Source organism: Canis lupus, chromosome 18, assembly GCF_048164855.1.
Source record: "Canis lupus baileyi chromosome 18, mCanLup2.hap1, whole genome shotgun sequence".
NCBI classification, from domain to species: domain Eukaryota; kingdom Metazoa; phylum Chordata; class Mammalia; order Carnivora; family Canidae; genus Canis; species Canis lupus.
The window spans coordinates 47657952-47680212 of record NC_132855.1 but is presented as its reverse complement, the minus strand read 5'-3'; the positions used below and the strand labels follow the sequence as shown (position 1 = coordinate 47680212).

The following is a 22261-nucleotide window of genomic DNA, read 5'->3' as shown; positions in this document are numbered from 1 at the left end:
TCCCTGTGCTACAAGGAGTCTGCTTCTGCCTATTCCTGGCTTGTGTGCCTCCCCCCCCGCCCCCCAATAAATAAAATCTTTAAAAAAAATAGTTGGTAATTGAAATCAATCTTAAGCAACTAAAGCCTTTTACAATAAACTCCACAAACAACTTTATTGATGTGGTGTGTAGTCATATTTTGCTACCTTAAAACTAAGGTATTACAATCATTAGTTACTTTAGTATACTTTATATTCATTTATAACTTTGCTTCTCAAACTTATCCACAAAGTGTACAAAAGAGCAAATCCCCAGGGACTTGGAACCACAGTCCAAAGCATTCAGCCTCAGTGTAAAATGTCCCTATCCCTATCTTGGATAAAATCAATATTCTGCAGCTTTCTATTCTGCCAGCAATCTGAGTACCCATGTTCAGGATGTAGCCATTTGTTACTTAAGCTCTTCCACTAAGACTTTCTAACTAGCAAAGAGTCTTATTCTTTCAAAATATCTTAAAACCTATCTTTAAATTTTTTGTTACATGTTAACTAAAATCCACTTATAAGCATTTCCTAAGGCATTAGTTGTATGCAATGATGGGTTTGGTGGTGTCAATATGGGGTTTTTATAATAGCACAACCTCAAAAATGTTGGCTTTACAGGATAATGGTTACATATATTTAGATACTATGTACCCATTAAAAATGAAGTAGAAGAATAAGTAGAGATACTGGGAAATACTCTAATAAAGTAAGTGCAGGAAAAAGTTATAAAAGGTGTGACATTGTTTGGAAGATTGTCACAAAATGTTAGAGGAATATATGAATAATTTGTCTTAGATTGGTTTAAGTAAAGACATTTAAAAATTAAATGCGGCCTTATTGCCTTATTAGTTGAATTACACCAGAAACCTTGTATCTGTTTTTCGGTCAACTCATTCAATAAAATTCTAGTGTTAAAGGTCTGTAGCTTGCGTGATTTTCCCTAACAAAAGTATCTTATAATACTGAATGTTTAGTCTCATCACATCTTTTGATGTAGAGTCCCAATTTCAAGCATGTAGAGTCAGCAACTTTTGGCTCCTGTGCTTTTCATGATCTCCACTAAAATATACCCTCCCACACTTGGACTGTTCAGAAACAGATACAAATTTATCTGCAAAACTAGTTCCCACAGTAGGAAGAAATGCTGCTTTTCCTGGTTGTAGTTTTTGGAAGATAAACTTGACACTTCATTTGGAAAATTAGGACAATTAAAGGCATACTTTAGAGATAACTGCAGCGGTTCAGTCCCAGACCACTGCAAAAAAGCAAAGATTGCAATAAAACATGTCAAATGAATTTTTTGGTGTCCCAATGCATAAAAAAATTATGTTTATACTTTAGTTCATTTAAAAGCATGCAAGAGCATGTCAGAACCAATGTGCTACAAAATGTTATCTGAGCTTTCATCTAGTCTTAAATCCTAATCACAGATCACTACACCCAACACAGTTTTGGGGAGCTTAAGGGAGATGGCCCCCTGGGTGGTGGAAAATCCCTGTATAACTTTTGACTTGCCCAAAACTACTAAAAGCCTACTGTTGACCAGAAGCCTTACCATTAACAAACACACATAATTGTTTATGTGTTATATACTATATTCTTACAATAATAAATTAGAGAAAAAATTAAAATACCTTTACTATATTTTAAAAAGTCCACATGTAAGTAGACATATGCATTTCAAACTTACATTACTCAAGAGTCAACTGTAATAATGAAAAAATTGAAAATAGTTTGAGAATTACCAAAACGTGATGTAGACACGAAGTAAGCAAATGCTGTTGGTAGTGCCAATAGATTTGCTTAATGTGCAGTTGCCGTAATCCTTCGTTGTATTAAAAAGTAAATCTTTTTTAAAAATGTGGGTGAGGGACACCTGGGTGGCTCAGTAGTTGAGCCTCTGCCTTTGGCTCAGGTCGTGATCCCAGGGTCCTGGGATTGAGTACCACATCAGGCTCCCCCGAGGGAGCCTGCTTCTCTCTGCCTCTCTCTGTGTCTCTCATGAACAAATAATAAAATCTTAAAAACCTCAGTATCTATGAAGTGTAATAAAATGAGTTTTGCCTGTATATAGTTGATGGAAATACCAGTCTAAAGTAATGCCATTGAGTAAGAACTTTACATCAGTATTGGAGTGAAGTAGGGTGAAGGATTCATTTCTTTTAATTCTGTATTAAATACCAGATCCAGAATTGTCCTTTTGTTCTACGTTAAATAGGGTTCTTGTTCATTTGGAGCTCTAAATGAAGACAAACACATTTCTCACTTAAACATGAATATAAATAATCCATTATAAATGTTTTATACCACATTTCACATGTTCTTTTCTTCATTTTATTGGCATATTGTTGCTGTGTAAGATATTTACCAGATGATGGATAGAAACATGCTAAAATGCCATTTCACTAGGTAAAATGGCTGTTAAAATTTCTTTCTTCTTCTCCCTTCTAGTTAGTATAAATATAGTTCATACAGCGTAACCCTTGACCGTGAAGGAAGAGAAGACCTCAACAGGCTGATGGCAGTCCAAAAGAAAACTAAATAGTTGAAGGTAGAAGATAAAAAGTTGATGTATCTTTCTGACACATTTCCCCTGTAAGCCAAATAAGGACTAGGTCTAGAAATTAAGCATAGTTTCATAATGAATTACAATGGGAGGCACCGTAACACTCAGCTTTATACCTTACTGTCATAAGTTTATTCACCAGCATTTTTCAGGCACTCTAATAGTCCTATCAGTATACAGCTGTGCTTTTCTAAATAACAGCTCTTGAGACGTTAAAGTAGCTAGTATTTGCTCACTTGCTGTGAAAGCTAAACCTCATAAAAGACCTGTTGTTTGTCTTGTCTCCCAACTTTCAGTTCTCCACATAGTCCAGCAGGGCTTCTGTTCCCACTATACCTCAGACTATTTTTATTAAGGCTGCCAATGTTCTCCATATAGACAGATCAATTAGTCACCTCTCCATCTTTTTTGCAATATTTAACATGGATGACTACTTGAAAAACACTCTTTGTGTCTTTTAACACTTCACAGTTTTCCTTCTCTATCATTAGCTAGTCCTTTTCAGTTAATTTTATAGCTTGATTTCCACCTGTTAAAGGGTGCTCTAGAACTGAAATCTAGGTTGTCTTATCTAACCTTTCTGGGTGATCTTAAGTTTAAAAATTATTTGCCAGTGCGCCCTGGGTGGTGCTATATCAGTTAAGCATCCATTGGTTTGGTTTTGGCTCATGACATGAAATAGAGCCTCTCTGATTCCACACCCAGGTCAGAGTCTGCTTGAGACTTCCTCTTCTTTGCCCTTTCCCTGTACCCCCCACCTGCAAATAAACAAATCTTTAAAAAAATTATTTGCAGGCCACTAACTCAAGTTTGTCTTGATATGTCTAATCTGTTGAATTCCAGCTTCCAACTGTCAATGTGAAACCCTCATTTGAATGCCTTATAACATTATTTATACTAATAGTAATAAAAACACATAATAAAATATATCTAAGTGTTACCAAACTCAATCAGCTGTTCAAGCAAAAAGCCTAGGGTTCAGCTTAAGATAGTTACCCTTCTCTTAATCTCCATGATCCCTTCATTCAGCAAGTCTGTCAACACTCTCTCCAGAATGTATCCTTTGTTCAGCCTCCTTTGACAGTCCAAACAAGAATCATTTCTGGGACCACCATTTGTCTTCATAACTTACCCATTCTCCATACTGCAGTCTAAGTGATTTTTTTAAAAATGCAAATTATATTCCCCAGCTGAACACCATCCAAGGATTTATAAGGCCTTGTGAGATCTACCCCTGTCTTTATCTCCAACCTTATATTCAGCTACTCTTCCTCTTTATGGAAAGCCTCTGCCACGCTGGCTGCTGGGTTTTTTTTTTCCCCCCTTCAACAGGCCAAAGCAGGTCCCACTTTAGGGACTCTGCTATTATTAATCAGTTGGCTAGCTTATACTGGTGTCTCATCTTGCTGCTGAGGTACTAAAAAGTAGCCATTAAGGTACTGTTCATTGTTGGTATTATAATACTATTTCTGTAAAGAGACTGTAGCAGGAAGGGCTATATTGACTTACACAGGCATAAAATCATTGGAAGGGAGCCTGAGATTTTTTTTTTTTTTCCTGAGGGAGCCTGAGAAATTGATAACAGTTTACCTAAAGAAGGAGGGGGACCAGGTGACTAGGGAACTGAAGGAGGAAGTAAACTTCACTGTATAACCACTTTTATCTTTTGAATTTTGAACCATGTAAATGCGTCACCTATTTAAAATAAATTGAAAATAAAACCAGATTAGTTTCTTAAATATTAATAAATACACTGACCTCCTAGCTCCCAACTACAGTGGGATGTGGGAGAGCCCTGGGAAAGTGAGTCGAGACTATCTAAAGAGACACTTAAAAAAAACAAAACAAAAAAAAGAGTGGCCACCATATCCCAGTGCCTAAAGAGTGCATATATAGTAGAGATGTGATAAATATTTCTTGACTGAACAAATATGCTTGTTAATTTGCAAACCGCCTTAGAACCATTTACTAATCTCAAACATGAATTGCCAAATTTTTGAAAATGAACCTAGATTTCTGATTTAAAGCTAGTATGTTGCATAGGATCACCTGTAACCAGTACAAGTTGTTAAGAATGAAATACTTTATTTCAGCTAGCTATTTCAGACTTCTTTTTTCTTGTATTATCTCATATCTCCATGTTATCTTAAATCTACCTTTATTTTTTCTAAAGTTTTAGATTAATTTGAGTCCTAATGACACTGATTAAAATGCTAAACTAGTGACTACTTTGCACCTATCCAATGAACTTTTGTGCTGTTTTTTGCTTTGTGCTTTCTTTTTAATAAAAGAAAGGTTGCCAAGGATTAAGTTTCTATCTCAGTGGTTTGGGTATAAATTCAAACAGCCTTTCCAGAAAACAGATTGCAGTATTGATGCAGGCAGACCAGGTCCAAGTATACAGAAGGGGTCCCACAGGACCAGCCAAGGCAGTTCTTGGCTTCCCACAGGATGGAAATCAAACTCCAGCCAGCAAGAAGTGAGAGCAGAGTTGATGAATATAGAAGAGAGCAGATACAGATGAAACATCTGGGATACTCAAAGGGGTATCTTTGTTTGCTGGTCCAGAGTTATAATTAAGGACGGTGGTTTGGTGTACATATCTTCTCAGGCATTCAGGAACTGGTTGAACAAGGACTAGTGTTCAGGTGTCCTTAAGTCACTGATGCCCTGGAGCCCAGGGTCTTGGCGTCTGGATGTTTGGAGTCCATGGTCTTGGGAGAACTTCCATGAGGACCTCACGTGGTCACTCCTTAGATGTTATCAGTTGTGCTGGAAGACTTCAAAGAAATCATTAACTCCTTGACCTTTACAAGGAGGACATACATTAATGCATGTCTAAGGTGGGGTGTGGGTCCTAGCAAAAACAGAAGCAGGAAAAGGAACAAAGAAAAAAACAGCTTTTTTTAAATTTTTTTTTTCTTATGGGGTCCCTTACAGTTTCTGTCTCAGTGTGACTCAGGAGTTCTAAATTTTGTCATATTCCTTTAATAATTTCCATTAATATTGTTTAAGGAAATAGAGTGTATAAATGTTTCATTACGTTTTAAGGAAATGAAAAATTAGGAACAACACAAATGTCCAGTGATAGGGCAGTTAAATAATGTCATGTTTTTTATGTGATGTAAGTTTTAAGTGATACAGAAAATCTTCAGTTAGATACCTGGCTTGGTTTCATCATACCTTTAATATGAATAAACTGTAAAAAGGAGGATAATAGTTGCTTGTTTATACACTTTTACAAACGCACGCACACACACCAAAGAGAGTGAACTCTACTTTTGGTAAGTTTAAGGATGATTTTTTTAACATTGAATTTCTCTATCTTCTGCACAAAAATATTACCAGCTTTTTAAGAAAACTTAATGGATTCAAAAATAAGAACAATGTGAAATCTAATAGCTGACTAGAGGTTTCTCTAGCAGGATCTGTACCTTTTTTACTTTTTTATTATTTTTTATTTTTATTTATTCATGAGAGACACACACACAGAGAGAGGCAGAGACATAGGCAGAGGGAGAAGCAGGTTCCACGCAGGGAGTCCCATGTGGACTGGATCCTGGGACTCTAGGATCACGCCCTGAGCCAAAGGCAGATGCTTAACCGCTGAGCCACCCAGGCACTGCAGACTTATTTATGTATGGCAGTTCTCAAAATATAACCATCCTGGAGAGAGGAGTTCTAATTAGAACACTGCTAAAATGGAAATTTCAATTGTTAGCTATTGCTGAAATACCCTTTAAATCTCAAATCACAGGCAACCTGGGTGGCTCAGCGGTTTAGCGCTGCCTTCAGCTCAGGTTGTAATCCTGGGGTCCCGAGATCGGGTCCCACGTCGGGCTCCCTGCATGGAGCCTGCTTCTCCCTCTGCCTGTGTCTCTGCCTGTCTCTCATGAATAAATAAATAAAATATTTAAAAAATAAAAAAATAACTATTAAAAAATAATAGTAAATAAATTTCAAATCGTGTTGTACTCCTTGATTCTTTGGTTGACCCTTCGGGATGATAATAAGAAGTTTATTGAAAGAAACTTTAAAAATCATTTCAGATTTTGTAGGGCTCACCTTGGATTCAAGAGCTTGCTTATAATTTTACCTTTTCTGGCTTAGTTGTTTAGGGTTTCTTTTTTTCCACAGATCCACGGGCAAGATTATTCAGATATGATATAGTTTTAAATACTTTAAGATGAAATACAGTATTGTGTATAAAAAGAGGTGTGGTAAATTATTATAAAGAAAAAATGTAGTTACTGGTAGTATTTGGCACTGTACATCCTGGGTGATATTACACATACTTGGGTCTACAGTAGCATAGTTGAAGCTCTTTTTTTCTGAGAATATTTGCCGGTTGAAGGACAACTTGGGTTGAGAAACTGCCTATAAACTAATTTACTAGGTATAGGACCTCATCATTTTCTGCCTTTCATTGGGGAAAACTTCTAGAGGCTGACTTCTAAAGGTCTATTTAGAAAAAAATTCTGTTTTTTTAGTTAAGACATCACAGAGGCTTGTGGCTAAAGTGTCATGAACATACCGATAGAACACAGTTGTTTGTTCTTATTTAAGCCGTATTGTATAATGCTGTTACTTTTTCAGAGTGTTGCAGAGGTAGGAATATGGGAGAGAAGTAATCTGGATAACATGAAAGTGATGCTGGTATCTAAGGAAAGGCGACTTGATTCTGTGGGAAGGGCTATACCTGATCCATCTATTTTCTAGGTAAGCCTGCCTTTGTTCCAAGGACCATACCTTGTTTTTTGCAAATTTTAGTGATAACTAGACCATGATTTCTATTTATCTTTAATTTGGGGAATGTCATCTTTATTATTGTAAAATGAACAATGTCCTTTTAAAACAGTAATTTGTTTATAAAACCTGAGTGAATCATTGGATCTTCATCATGTAAATGTTGACAGATCTTAAGTTTTTCTGGCAAGGGAAGATACACTTGAATAAATGGTAATTATATGAACAGACTAATATGTTGTATATAGAAGCCAAATATATATTAAGTGATCATTAAGTGATCAGTACACATTAAAGCTTATGGCCTTCATTTTAGTTGATAAAAAGTATGTGGACAAGACTGAAATTGAGTACTGAGGGAAGAACTTCATTGAATATTATAAAAAGAACCTCAAAGACTTTAATAAGGCCCTTGATTTTAATTCAGTACATTTCCTCCCATCAGCCAGTAGGTATTGTATTGTGAGACTCTGATCATTCAGTTTGTCTGAACAAGAGGAAAATTAGATATATGTATAAAATATCAGGTAAGGGCACTTTAAACAAAATCAGTTCTCTATTTCAAAAGAAGGCCTACCTCCATATCTGTTAAAAGCAGTTTGGAGTGATGGTTATATACGCTTTAATATTTTGGAAAAAAACACGGTGAAGATAATTCCATAGTGTTCTTAGTTTTCAGATAATAATAGAGCTTAAATACTTGTAAAAAGTGTTTTTGGAGCAATAATATTGATAAGACAACTTGGAACAATCTTTTTCATTGGATGTGGTAAAACTAAATCTTAATCCTATAGGTTTTTAATTAGAGAAGTCGGATTTTTGTAGATTATTACATCTCATTCTAAATAATGGGTATAACCTTTTAAAAAACAGTTTTTGCAGTCTGAACTGTCATTGCAATTTCACATAAAGAATGCTGAATCAAATTTAAATTATGGGTTTTTTTTTTTGTGGGGAAGAGGGATAAGTTGGGGGCTACTTTATGTTCATGTTTGGAAATAATGTTTTAAATCTGAAACCTATCGTCTAGATTTGAGTATGAGCACAGTTGAAGAGGATTCTGACACAGTAACAGTAGAAACTGTGAATTCTGTGACTTTGACTCAGGACACAGACGGGAACCTCATTCTTCATTGCCCTCAGAATGGTAGGAGAACTTTCTGTCATATAATTGTGGATCTTTCTATATTTCTGGATTTTATGTCACCTTTGATCCCTGTTACCCAGATAGACAGTTTAGGCTAGGACAGTAGAAAAGGGAGTTATCTCTTTGGATCATGAATTAACTTAAATTTATATTTTTATTTTTTAAATATACCTTTGTAAAAAAAAAAAAATATATACCTTTGTATTTTTAAAATTTGTCAGGTATTTGAACTTTGATTAATCTCATAGCTACTTTCATGGATAAGTAGAATCTCATGAGCCTATAAAGATGATGATGGATTAACTGTAATATACTTCCTCTTTGATATCATTTGGTGCCAGCAATGTACATTAGGAAATGTAGTAGTCCTGTCAGTTTTTTTTTTTTGCTCCAGTCTGTTAAAGGATTTTATATGACTGAATAAGATTTAATGTGATTACCTATATAATCAATCAAGATTCAACAGGCTTGTGATTTTGTTGTCACTTCTCTACCTATTTATTATTTATATTTATTATGTATTTTGCTGTAATTTTATCTTTCCTCAACCTAGGCTTTATCTCCTTTTCCCATTCAATACTTAATTTCTGGTTATTTTATTCAAACTTGTGATTTTAACTATCACCTACTATTAAAATGATTCAAACTTCTGTCTTATTTTCTGAATTCTTTGTGTTTCTCATAGGCACCTTAAATTTCACATGTTCCTAACTGAATTCTTCACAAAATTCCCAGACTAGTTTTGTTTCTCAGTCAATTTCATTACTTAGCAATGCAGGTCATAAATGTGGGTAGGAATAAACTCTTTTCTCATCTCCTACTTTCATTCTATCATGAAGATTTGTTGATAGTATTTTGTTTCTTGAATCCATTGCTTTCTTTGCCTCAAGTCCCCCTTTCTTAGTTCAGAGTCTCATTTCTCACCTGGGAGGCCCCACTAGCCTAATGAGTCTCCCAACTTGAATTCATCTTTCAAACTGCTGATGACCTTGCTCATGATACTCAGTAGTGTAGGAAGGTTTGTTTTTTCAAGTTTCCCATGGTTTTTAGAGTACAGTGATGGCCTCCCATCATCTCCGCTTTCCTTACAGCCTCACTTCCTGCCACATTTCATATATCTGTGTCCCAGCAATTCATAGGTGTCTTGTTTTCCTTACGTACCTTAAGCTTTTCATACCTCACTGTCACTGCAAATAATTATTCCTAGTGCCAGTATTATCATTACCCCTAGCTTCTATTCATTCAAGTTCTTTCCAATTCAAGACACCTTCTCCAGGAAGCCTTCCTTTACCAGTAGACAAAATTAGATGTCTCTCCCCTCAGCTCATGGAACAGTCTCTTCATTCCACCTGCACAGCTCTTACAGCACCATTTTGAGATTGTTGTTTTAGTCATCTCCTCCATCACCCTGTGAGCTCTCCTTGACAGTCAAGGGTATCTGTCATTGTTCTCTTCCCAGCACTTAGCACATAGTAGGCATTCAGTGATTATTAGTGAATGATTTAAATTACCAACGCCTATCTTTACTTGTGAAATATTTGGAAAGATAGGTAGTTAGTAGCACTGAAATATGATATTTAAAAAGTGGCCCCTCTGTTCTCCTAATTCTTGTTATCAGAATAGGAGCTGAGATACTGTCCTGGGGATATAGAAGACAGGGTCGTTGAAGTCCTACTTGCACAATTGGGTTAACTGAGCAAATTGATAAGAAAATTATTTTATAGTTACTTGTTGAAGATTTTGGGTTTTCTCATTGGTTTGAAGATTTTGAGTTTTTGTTTGTTTGTTTGTTTCATTAGAAGCTGATGAAATAGACTCAGAAGATAGTACTGAACCTCCACATAAAAGGCTTTGTCTGTCTTCTGAGGATGATCAAAGTATTGATGATTCTACTCCTTGCATATCAGTTGTTGCACTTCCACGTAAGTCACTATGTATTAAGAACAGAGTTCCCTTTTGAAATCACATTGTAGCTTGGGAGAGATCAAATTGGCATTTCAAGGTAGACTTAGGTCCATTATTTTCCTCTTCATTAGTCACAAAAACCTTCCTAACTAAAACACTTAATGACTCTAAATGCTTTTACATATATTGCCTATTTTAATCTTCTCAGCCTTTTTAAAAAATTACTGTCATCCTTCCTACCCCAAGCTTTTTGAGACATTTTCTCTTGATCATGTTCTCCCCCTTGATATTGTAATATCACAGATATACTGTTGTTTTTTTAATGTACTGTATTGTATATGTTGTTTTGTCAATAAAGAGAATTTTTTTTTTTCACCCACACCTCACCCAGAAGCATTTTTGGCCCTCATAGAGAAAGAATGCTCTAGAGTAGGTGTTATGATTCCTGTTTTTAATGAGAAAACTAAGACATGGAGAGGTATGAGAACTTGTCTAAGGTCATACCAGGCATTCTGGTACTTGAGAACTTTCATTTTGCACCCAGGATCAAGCAAAATCACATCTTTATCCAGTTGGAAAAAAGTAAGATTAGGTTTTCATCATAGCAAAACCTTGTCTTTACAAGTAGATGTGTACTTTTTATGTAGAGTTTGCTTATTCAGTTGAACAGAAAAACCATTTTATATCAGTTTACTGTGAGACTTTATTGAACAATGGTTCATATTAATGCCACTAACATTGCTCCTAGTGACATATACAAACATAATGCATTTCTAATTAAATGATCTTTCCTTCTAGTGATGATTCATGATTTTTAAAACTCCTGATTTGACTATCATTAGGTTGTGATCCAGTCTTAAAATTTGATTGGCCTGTCTGTACAGATATAATCCTATATGGACATTTTCTAAGCTGGAAGTTTTTTTAATTCAGAAATAATTAACCTGTAACATTATGTTAGTCTTAGGTGCACAATAGTAATTTAGTATACATACATGTTGTGAAATGAACATAAGTCTAGTTAACATCTGTTACCACACATAGTTACAGTTTTTTCTTGTGATAAGAACTTTAAAGATTACTCTTAACAATTTCCAAATATATCTTAGATATTATTAACTATAGTCACAGTGCTGTACATTACATCCCCAGGATATAAAATAAAATGAAAATACTTATTTTACTAAGCCAGAATTTGTGAGGGATTATTTTTACATAAATTATGGCTGGTTAATTCATTTGGTTAAAGTTGAGTACCTTGATCAAACTACAGTTGATATTTTGTTCTATTTTATGGTGTTAGACTGAATCCTTCACACACTACTTAGCTTAACTGGGCAGGATGATATGGATGTGCTGGCATAAAAGCATCTGAATTGCTTGAAATCAGGTCAGCATGATGACGTATGGAGGACATTCTGGAGCCTAATATTTACAGTGAGACTAAATTTATGAAAAGTGGACTTGAAGTATTCCTAGATTTGTTAAAAGTGTGTTGATAAAATCACAAACAAGTTTAGGGAAACTTCTCCATTAAAAAAGTCATATAAAAACATAAAATGCTGTGTTTGTCACCATCATTTAGCACTGATTGAATGGGCAAGTCATTTTTTGCTGAACTTTAGGGAAGTAAATATTAGCTTTTAAAGATAGTTATTAATTTAAGTTTTAATTTTAATATTCAAGTTTACATTCTTTTAAAACTGGTAAAAATTTGATCCTTAAAAATCCTCTTAACTCTTATGTTAGTCATTCTACATCACTTAACACTTCTTACTGTGATTATCTACCACCATATTTACTCCATTCCCTAGTCACAGTTAGAACTCTTGGTAATTATTCATTTAGATAATTGTTGCAATATCTTAACCTCTTCTACCTTTTGTTATCCACACTACCTTGTTTATTACTCCCATTACCTCCTTTGCTGTTACTTATTAATGAGATCTACTTCCTATCTTTCCAGGGAATCCATTTGTGATCTACTTCCAGCACTACTTCCTATGTTTCCAGGTTATTTCTTCTAATACTCTTTATTGCTTATAGTCCTTTGCCCCACTAGGACCCACTGATCTGACCACTTTTACATTGTTCTTTTCCACTTGTATCTTTTGTTTCTCTACCCAGTTTGTTTCATGGTTAATCATTATAATCACTCTTGCATTTACCCTCAAATCCTTTTTTCATTCTTTTAGTAAAACCACAACCCTGGTTAAATCTGTCTACCTATTTATGTCTATACTGGCACAGCTAATTGAAAAAGAGCACAAGCAAGCTGAGTGATCTTACTTTAAACTCATGATCATTAACTTGAAGTGGGCTCATACTGTTGCCTGCCAGCTATGCCACACTTACCAAATGGATGATTTTTCTCCCATTCAGTGATGACTGTCATAAACTCCTGAAACTTCTAGTATTTTCTCCACCTTTGTTCCTCTCAGCAGATAACCTTGTTTCTACTTACTGAGAAAATTGAAGTAGAACAAGTTCCTACAAAATTCCACTACAACAAATACATATCCACATGTAGCTAAGTCCATACATTCTCTCTTTTCTGCTAACGCTGGCCCTTTGCTTTACTAGATTGCATCCCTTTTACCTACTCAAGGACATCGTTGCAGCATTTGTTTCCTGTCTCCTCTGAATCATCAGTTTTTTATTCTCTACTGGATCATTCCCATAGGCGTTACTAACATACTATAATATCTTCTTTAAAATAAAAACTCCCATTTGCCCACTTTAGGCTCCCATCTAACTGCTCTCCTTCCTTTAGAGCAGAATACTTCGAAAGAATTGATCACTTACCTCCATTTCTTCTTTCATTCTTCCTTAAACCCACTCCAGTCAGGGTTTCACCTCTAACAGTTCACCAAAACTGTTCTTCCCAGGTCTACTGAGACTATCATGCTGCTACGGCCAGTGGTGGTTATTGTTTGTTTTAGTCTTTGTCATATTTACTTGATCTGTCCACACTTTTTGACAATATTTATCACTCTGTAACATTTTGTCATTTGATTTCTAAGGAACACTTTCCTCTAGTTTTTTTCTACCTTAATATCTGTGCCTTTTGAGTCTCTTATACTGTTCACATCTCCCCAGGCTCTAAATTGCAGTAGTCCAGGACTCAGTTCTTAAGTTGCTTCTGTTTTGTTTTCTTTCTTTCCCTAGAATTCATGGTTTTAAAACCTATCTCAGGTAATGATGCCCAGATTTATTCCATTCCAGACTTCATCTTAATTCTAGATGTTTTATCTCAAACTAGTATGTTTAAATCCAAGCTCCTGAAACTTCTTAAATTCTAAAATTTGATTCTTCTGTGCTCTTCCCCATTTCGTTAATGGAAGATACATTCATCCAATAGTTCAAATTTTTGAAACTTTAATAACATCCTTGACTTTTCAGTTTCTTTCGTATTTGGTTTATCTGCAAATCCTTTTGGTTCCCAAATCAAAATATATCCACAATTTGAACTACTCATCACCTTCACTTGCTTCAGCCCTTGTCCAAGTCACTGACTTCTCTTACCTGGATTACTGAATTAGCCTCTTAACTGATTTCCCTGCAGCCCCTCTTGCCCTTCAGTTTGTTGTCTGCTTAGGAGCCAGAGCGAGCCTATTAAAAGTCAGATTATGTAACTCTGCGTCTTCCAGTAGTTTCCCATTTGAGCATTAAAGCCAAAGTCTTTACATTGCCCTTCAAGTCTCCACACGACATCTTTATGTTCCTGTTCAGTCTTCTGTAGCCACTCTGTCTTCCTTGCCATTCCTTTGAACAGTCCAGGTGTGCCTCTATCTCAGTCTTTGCCCTTGGCTTTCCCTCTGCATGAAGTGCTCCTCTTTAAGATACCTATGCAACTAGCTCCTTTTCTCACTTGCGTCTAGCTCTTGTTTACTTTTCCTGGCCTGCTATCTAAAATTTCAGTCCCTACGTCCAATACATTCTCTTTTCTGCTTTATTTTTTTCTCATTAGTTATCAACATTTGACATAATATGTTCATTTTGTGTCTTCCTTACTAGAAGTACCATGAAGTCAAGATTTTGTTTCATTTGCTTACTGCTGTCTTCCCATTACCCAAAGCAATACTTGGTGTGTGTGATTAGGCACACAATAAATTTTTGTTAAATATATGTGTATTTGTTAAATGTATATATGTGGGCTTAATTGGCAAGGAATGTGTTAGGAAATGAGATGGTCACATATTTTTTTTTCCCATGGATTTTTTTTTTTAATAATTAAAACTTGTATATTCTGGAGTTGAATTGTTCTTTTTTTCTTTAAGTTTCAGAAAATGATCAGAGCTTTGAGGTGACCATGACTGCAACCACAGAGGTGGCAGATGATGAGATTACTGAGGGAACTGTGACACAGATTCAGGTATAGTGAGTCTTTTTACTGACTACAAGAGGATTATCCTTAACACATACTTTAGGTGATAAAATGATGAGAACATAATTTATCTGACAAGACAGAATTGAGGTAAGATTTATTATTTCATTCATATTTCCAGTCCCTGCTTACATGAATCTCAGAATAGTAGACAAAGATAGAGTTTGAAAATGCATTCCCTGTAGAGTGGTTCACATCTGTTGAAACAGATGGTGCACATGCATTCATCAACTACATGGAATAATCTCACTTGAGCTATTCAATAACCTTAAGTTTATCTTAACAATTATATAAGATATTGATATAAAGCCTTTTAAGTGTTAACCCAACAGTTAATGTCTAGTAACTGATTTAGAAAGGCCACATATGTTCCCTGTTCTAATATAAAGGGAAACTACTCATCTCACATAGATTTTAAACAACAGTCGAAGTCCCTTTTGGTGCCTATAGGACTAAGATACATTTTACCCTGAGTTAAGAGGTTGAATAGCAAGTAGGACTTACTGCTTTCCTTTTCTGTGAACTTCTTTGTCTCATATGAGTCATTTCTGCCAAACGTAATCAGAATTCTTTGCTCTCTTTGATAACCTGGAGCTTAAATCTATTTTACTTTTAAGTTTATGTCTGGCTGATTGTGCCTTTCTTTTTTAGTATCTTGTCCTTTTGCTTCATTTCTTTATTTAAAAAAATATTTTTGAAGTAGATACTAGAGACATTATGACATTTTTCTTATGTGAAGTATCACAATGACCCTTCAGTTAAGTGTAAGAGTTACGAGGTGATATATAACATCAAAGACTAAGGACATCTCAGGTGGGTGCACTGTGAACCTTTTTCAACAGGAAGCTTTACAGTGATTCCAGGATGACAGCATTTTTAGAGGAGTAAGTCTTTCATGTGTTTCAAACAGTATTGAGCCTGGCTAGAGATCCTCATAATCTGCTCTTGGATTTCAGTGGGTGATTTGGAAGGAATTTTTTCCAAGTCCTCTGAAGCCATAGAACACATTCTTCAAAATGGGGCTTCTCAAATTCATTCCAATTCAAAGAATGTATAGTCTCACTTCAATTCTGTTTTGAAGAATTGAAATCTCACTTCAATTCTAGTAAAAATAGCTGTGTATATATACGTGTGTGATTTGGTTTACAACTTGTTAAAAGACTGGGCATTGTCAGTGTTAGACAAATCATAGGGTGTTTTTTTGGGGGGTTATTTCTTTAGAGTTAATGAGTTAATAATTTGCTGTTGGCCTCTTGGTTTGTTATTACCAGTTTAGTGAATGAAGAACATTTAATAATTTCTAGTAGCTGTTTCACAAGAACACCGTTAGGTCGTGAGTTCGTGAGTGAAAGCATAGTTCAGAGTTCAGAACTAGTCTGCTTTTCGCTGTGCTCTGTGTCAAAGCAGGTGTAATTATTTCGCATATTGTAGCAGTTGATGTACTAGTTCCATTTCAACAATGGGAGATGCTTGAAAAGTAATTAGAAACTAAAAAAGGTTCAGAGAGTGAGCTGTATATTCTAGACTCACTTTGGGAAATAGTGATTTTATTCTTTTAACCAGGTGATTAACATGTAAGAGAAGGTCATCTCAGAATATTTTCTACATTACATTTCTTAATAGTGGGTATTATTTTTATCAAAGTCTTTCACAGCAATCTATATCACCCTTGAAGAATAACCTCTGTGTATCAAATCTTAGACAATTGGGATCTTCAGAATATGAGAGGCCTTAGATATTACTTGTCTAGTCTTCTCCATTTTCACCTTTATAAAGGTAGCCTCTTGATCTTTAAAAAAAAAAAATATATATATATATATATATATATATATATATATAAAATGTAGGACACATAAACACAGGGTTACAAAACTTTTCATACTTGTTCCAGTGACTTTAGCCTTTTGCGCATGGATTTAATTAAGAACAGCACTCTCTTGAATACAAGATATTCATTACTCCCAGATATAAAAAAACATAGGTGACAATGGAAATGTGACATTTCTCGTGTTCACTGACAGCTTCTCTCTTTCCAAGTAGGATAATTTCAGTTCCTCTTGAAATTAGAAATTCAGTTTCTGCCTATTCAATAAATAGTCCAGTGTCTGTTAGGACTTCCCTCTGGCCAGTGACATAGTGTAGTTGATCTAGTCAACTGAAATTGAACTTCGTTGAGTGGCCACTAGCGTGTGACTTTCCTCCTGGTCTGCCTATGATAGATGGACTTATCCCTGAAATGGTGTCACGGTTGCCACATCTTCCTGATTCACGCTATAGCTGTATCTAACCCAAGGCACCAGCTCTCTTAAGCGGCTTTAGTTCCTACAGAATTCGTTAGATTAGGTATGTCTGTAATTGAAAATATACCTGGTGTGATAATTGCATACATGTACTGAAAGCCACTGAATTGTATACTTTAAAGGGTGAGTTTTATGGTATGTGAATTATATCTCAAAAAGCTGTTAGTTTTTAACTCTACATTTCTTGATAAAGACTGCTTTAGCTACAATAATAATAAAAAAAGGAATACCATATAGTTCTTTGATAAGAAGGTACATTGATGAGGTTAGGAACCAGTTTTAGAGATTGGTGAAAATAAAGTTGTCAATAAAAAATAAGCAGACCTTGATTTTGTAGTGTCTTTTGATTTGGCCTGTTAATCCTTTAAATTTAACCAAGAGATTACATTACAGATGATTATATATTTATCAGCAAACTACCTATGAGGACATGAACAGTCATGATATTCAATCAAAGCATTTCCATTTTATTGTATGTATGAGCTCATTTTACATATCTAAATATACGTATGGCTTTAGATATCTTATATTGGTTTAAGTACCTAATGGAATCTTAGTTACTCTATAAATTCAGGCCACTACTACGGAGTTATTAAACAAAGGCCATATTTTGTTAGGCAGTTTTGTTTTCAAATTACCGTAATAAAAATAAAAAAATACTTGTTTTTCTATAAATTGAAATTGTTTTTACTATATCTAAAGCAAATGAATTCTGTATTACTATATTAGAGTTTCATAATGTTTAGTATCGCAAAGAAAATGAATCAGGTTGTATTAAATCAACCTATACTTTTTTTTCTTTTTTTACCTTTACTTCTTCAAGATTCTACAGAATGAACAACTAGATGAAATATCCCCCTTGGGTAATGAGGAAGTTTCAGCAGTTAGCCAAGCATGGTTTACAACTAAAGAAGATAAGGATTCTCTGACTAACAAAGGTAAAATATATATATATATATTTTTTTAATTTATTTATGATAGTCACACAGAGAGAGAGAGAGAGGCGGAGACATAGGCAGAGGGAGAAGCAGGCTCCATGCACCAGGAGCCCGATGTGGGATTTGATCCCGGGTCTCCAGGATCGCGCCCTGAGCCAAAGGCAGGCGCTAAACCGCTGCGCCACCCAGGGATCCCGGTAAAATATATTTTAAATTTTAGTGTCCATTGGGAATAAATAGAGATAAAAAGAACTTATAGTCATCAGGATTTTGATGATTTCATAATTGTGATTGAGTAGTTACAATAATTGAGTTTTTGTAATTGTTTAACTTTGGCTCTGAATGAGACCATGAAACCAACATTAATTTTTTAATAATTGATCATAACTTCTCTGAGATGCAGTAAATTATAAACAGATGCACAGTGGTAGCATTTAAAAGAAAGTATAGTTACTGCACATGGGAGTGGGAAGTCAAGTCTTTTCAGAGATCTAACTTTGGCCTGATAAGCAGCTTAGAAGATTAAAGTGTTTATAGAGCTATGGAGTTCATAAGGATTGGTAGGGAGCTGTTATAAGAAAGTGGGGGTTGTGTGTACACCACTCTGAAGTAAGAAAAGGAAGCAAAAGTAAGTAAATTGATTGTTTTCAACCACTGCATAGTAAATACTCATTTTGAATATATAATTCACTTGATATCCAACATATTATTTTTACCTTGTCCTAGGATCTTTTGTGTGTTCTCTTGCCCATAAAATATATTATTTCCATTGATAATTTTTCAGACAGTTTTGAGCATGATTTGGTTCTTTAATTTTCATGTATTTTTAGCATGCCTTTATTGCTCAAAGAATAAGACATACAACTGAGAAGAAGTAATAGTTTTTCAGTCTTTTACTAATTATTGTCTTTATTTAATAGAATCAATTGTATCCGTTTTGTTTTTGTTTTTGTTTTTGTTTTTGTTTTTGTTTTTGTTTTTGTTTTTATTTTAGAGAAGAGGAAAGAGTGAGAGGGGAGGGAAGGGCAAAGAGAGAGGGAGAGACCAGATCTCAAGCCGACTCTGGTCTGAGCGCAGAGCCTGATGCAGGGCTCGATCTCATGACCCAGAGATTATGACCTGACCTGAAAGCAAGAGTTGGACACTTAACTGACTGAGCCTCCCAGGTGTCCCAGAATCAAATGTATTCTTAAAAACAAGGGGTTACAGGGCCCCTGGCTGACTCAGTCAGTAGAGCATTTGACTATTGATCTCAGGGTCATGAGTTCAAGCCTCACATTGGGCACAGGGCCTTAGAATAAAAGAGGTTACAGACAATTAAAATACTTAAAAGAGGTTGCAAAAATAACTCCCTGGGATCTTTCAGATTTCAGATAAACAAGAAATTAGCTACATTTTATTCCCTCAGATAATTTATTTAATCACATAGCAAACTTTAGTATCTTATTCCTCTTGAGGGATAACATTTTCTATAACATTATCTGTTTTTCTTTAAGGACATAAATGGAAACAGGGGATGTGGTCTAAGGAAGAAATTGATATTTTGATGAACAATATTGAACGCTATTTAAAGGTATTTTATGGCATTTTTTTTTGTTTCACGAATTTTTCATTGCCAATTGCAAAAATTAATCACAGCATTATTGTATCTACTTACTAGGAGCTTTGCAGTAATTTCTGTAATGGATGATTGACTAATATGTATGTTATAGCTTCATAATTGTAAGGTGTATGATTATAGTATATTTTAAAATAAATTTTGAATTCATAGTTTACAGTAGCTTTACTGCTTTAGGAAACACCTGAAGTTTATACAAAATCCTAAAAGCTTTTCAGAATCTTAAAGCCCTGTCTTTTCAAGCAGCCTATAAAAGAGTTTAAGCTTATATTGTCTGAAGCCTAATATACACATCTTCTTTGAGTGAACTTATGACATGAGAGTCTTCCTCTTTTTAAAAAAAAATGAATAATTTAGTTCATTTTCATATTGAGGCCTATTTGCTGTTAGCTAAGTCATTCTTTTCATTAAATATCTCTTGAACAAAGTGTTTTTGAAGTACTGGAGATATGAATTGCCATAACCCATGGTATTGCCTTTTTAAAAACCAGCAGTTGATTTGGGAATGTTGAAAGCAAGTAAAAAATAATACAAGGCTTTGTACCCTTGAGTGATACATGCTGTGAATTCTGCATGAGATTGGAGAAGGAAGAATATGTTCTTAGGGTTAGGACAGTTATTGAAAATATTGGAAGAACAGGATATATATATAATTATATATATATAATATATATATATATATATATATATATTTTTTTTTTTTGGAAGAACAGGATTTGAGTGGAGTCTTACAGGAATAGAACTTTGGTAGCGTGGGGCCGGAGGGAACAGCATGAGCAAATGCTGAGCACCAAGGAGTCAGAAATGAAACCCAGAGCACATTAAGTTAGCCCCTTTAACTTGAACTGAATAATTAGCCTTTGGAAACTTGACTGTGAAGTCCAGTCCTATAGGAAATGAGAAAAACGGGTAACTTAGTTGAGTGAGGGATTGGTGGAGTAGGTCTGTGCTCTTCTCAAGGAAATCTTTCCAATGATTTGCTTATCATTCCCTTAAAGGAGTTAGTGCATGTTTGAAAAACAGACCATAGCATTGTTTGGGAATGGGAGGTGTACAGTATTTATTTAGCCATTCTCCTATTGTTTGATACTTAGGTGGTTTATATAATTTTTAACTATTATACATACATTGCTGCCTAGAATGTCCACATTCTTAAGCTTAATTTTAACCTGCATTCTTCCCAAGCGAAGCTCTGTAAATTATAAAGAGTAAATTAAAAACTTCAGTTCTGGGGCGCTGGGTGGCTGTCGGGTTAAGCGTCTGCCTTTGGGTCAGGGCATGATCCCAGGGATTGAGGCCTTCGCTGGGGAGCCTATTTCTTCCTCTCCCTCTGCTGCTTCCCCTGCTTATGCTTGCTCTCTCTGCCAAATAAATAAATAAAATCTTAAAAAAAACAACAACCCTTTAGTTCTTTGTTAATGAATAAAGATCCTTCTCACCAAACTAATTTTTTAAAGAGAAACACAGATACAATGACCACTGAAAAACGTATTCAGAAGTGTATTAAAGTTATCCACTGGTCACATACACTTTAGTTAAAACTTGAAAAATGCTGCAGATTTAGATAAGGCAGTAACGAATGGTAAGAACACAGAACTTTGGGAAGTAAGCTGATTTGTTGTCTGGAGAATTGGAGTGGATGGTTTCCAAGGACCCCTTCAACTCTATGATTAAAGAGTGGGAATGCGACTGAAATTTGAGACCTTGTAGAGGATCATTTCACTTGACCAGATAAGAGTAGTTAAAGACTTTAAAGGACAGTGGTGGAAGAATTGGCAGGGAAAGGGTAGATAAGCAGGTAGTCTCTCTAAGGACACTTGGTGACTGGATGTTGGGGAAGAAGGAAAAGAAGGATTCAGAGTGTTTTATTTTGGATGACTGGGAGAATGATGAATGGATTGGCAGAAATAGGAAATGTCCAAAAAGATGTACTGATCTTGGTAAAAGATATTTTATCTTATATTTGACCATGGTTTTTATTATGTGCTGCTGTTTAAAAAGATAGCAGAAGAATCTTTTCATCTCACTATATGGTTATCCTGCAACACAGTGTCTTTCATGTATTAGGCTTGTAAATGTTACGTTTAATTATTTGCAGAACTGGCATAAGAGAATTTTAGATTCTAAAATTAGAAACTTGGAGCACCTTGCCGGCTTAGTCAGTAGAGTGTGTGACTCTTGATCTCAGGGTCTTAAGTTCGAACTCCACATTGGGTATAGAGATTATATAAAATTACTAAAAAAAATTTAGAAACTTTTTACTGTGAAGGGTTTTTTTATACATTCAAGAGAATGGATAAAATGCATATCAATGTAATTTTATTTCTTTAATTGGCTTCTGTTATTTATTGTGGTTTTGTGATCCATACCCTGTTGACTTTTTTTAACTATTTCATTATGCTAGTATATATACTGTAGTAACCTATGTGCAGTTAATGGTCATTTGGGGTCTTTTTAGTTTTTTTGATATTAATTTGTACAAATCTGATGGATGTAAATGGTATTTTATTTTGGATTTAATTTGTATTCCTCTGATTACATAATCTTATATGTTTAGTGGCCACTTTTTAGGTTTCCTCTTTGAAATTCCTATTTGTGTTTTTAATCAGTTTTTCTCTGGGGTTATCTTT

The 22261-nt window shown here is 34.9% G+C and overlaps 1 protein-coding gene and 1 long non-coding RNA gene across 16 annotated transcripts in view; one reads left to right on the top strand and one right to left on the bottom strand.

The window, feature by feature from the left end:
- Positions 1–16511, bottom strand: part of LOC140609158 (uncharacterized) — a 91386-nt gene extending 74875 nt beyond the window's left edge. For 3 of the 4 annotated variants that reach the window (XR_012011102.1, XR_012011101.1, XR_012011103.1), the window contains exon 1: positions 15280–16511. This is a non-coding gene — a long non-coding RNA (uncharacterized lncRNA). The remainder of the gene's footprint in view (positions 1–15279) is intronic. The other variant, XR_012011100.1, reaches the window with a different exon arrangement.
- Positions 1–22261, top strand: part of DMTF1 (cyclin D binding myb like transcription factor 1) — a 44155-nt gene that overhangs the window by 3840 nt on the left and 18054 nt on the right. For 9 of the 12 annotated variants that reach the window (XM_072784361.1, XM_072784369.1, XM_072784367.1 and 6 more), the window contains 6 exons: positions 7187–7309; positions 8367–8483; positions 10283–10405; positions 14669–14763; positions 17899–18013; positions 19510–19586. In XM_072784361.1, the coding sequence (XP_072640462.1) occupies positions 8375–8483; positions 10283–10405; positions 14669–14763; positions 17899–18013; positions 19510–19586 (519 nt within the window). In that variant the 5' untranslated portion in view covers positions 7187–7309; positions 8367–8374. The remainder of the gene's footprint in view (positions 1–7186; positions 7310–8366; positions 8484–10282; positions 10406–14668; positions 14764–17898; positions 18014–19509; positions 19587–22261) is intronic. The other 3 variants (XM_072784371.1, XM_072784372.1, XM_072784370.1) reach the window with 1 other exon arrangement.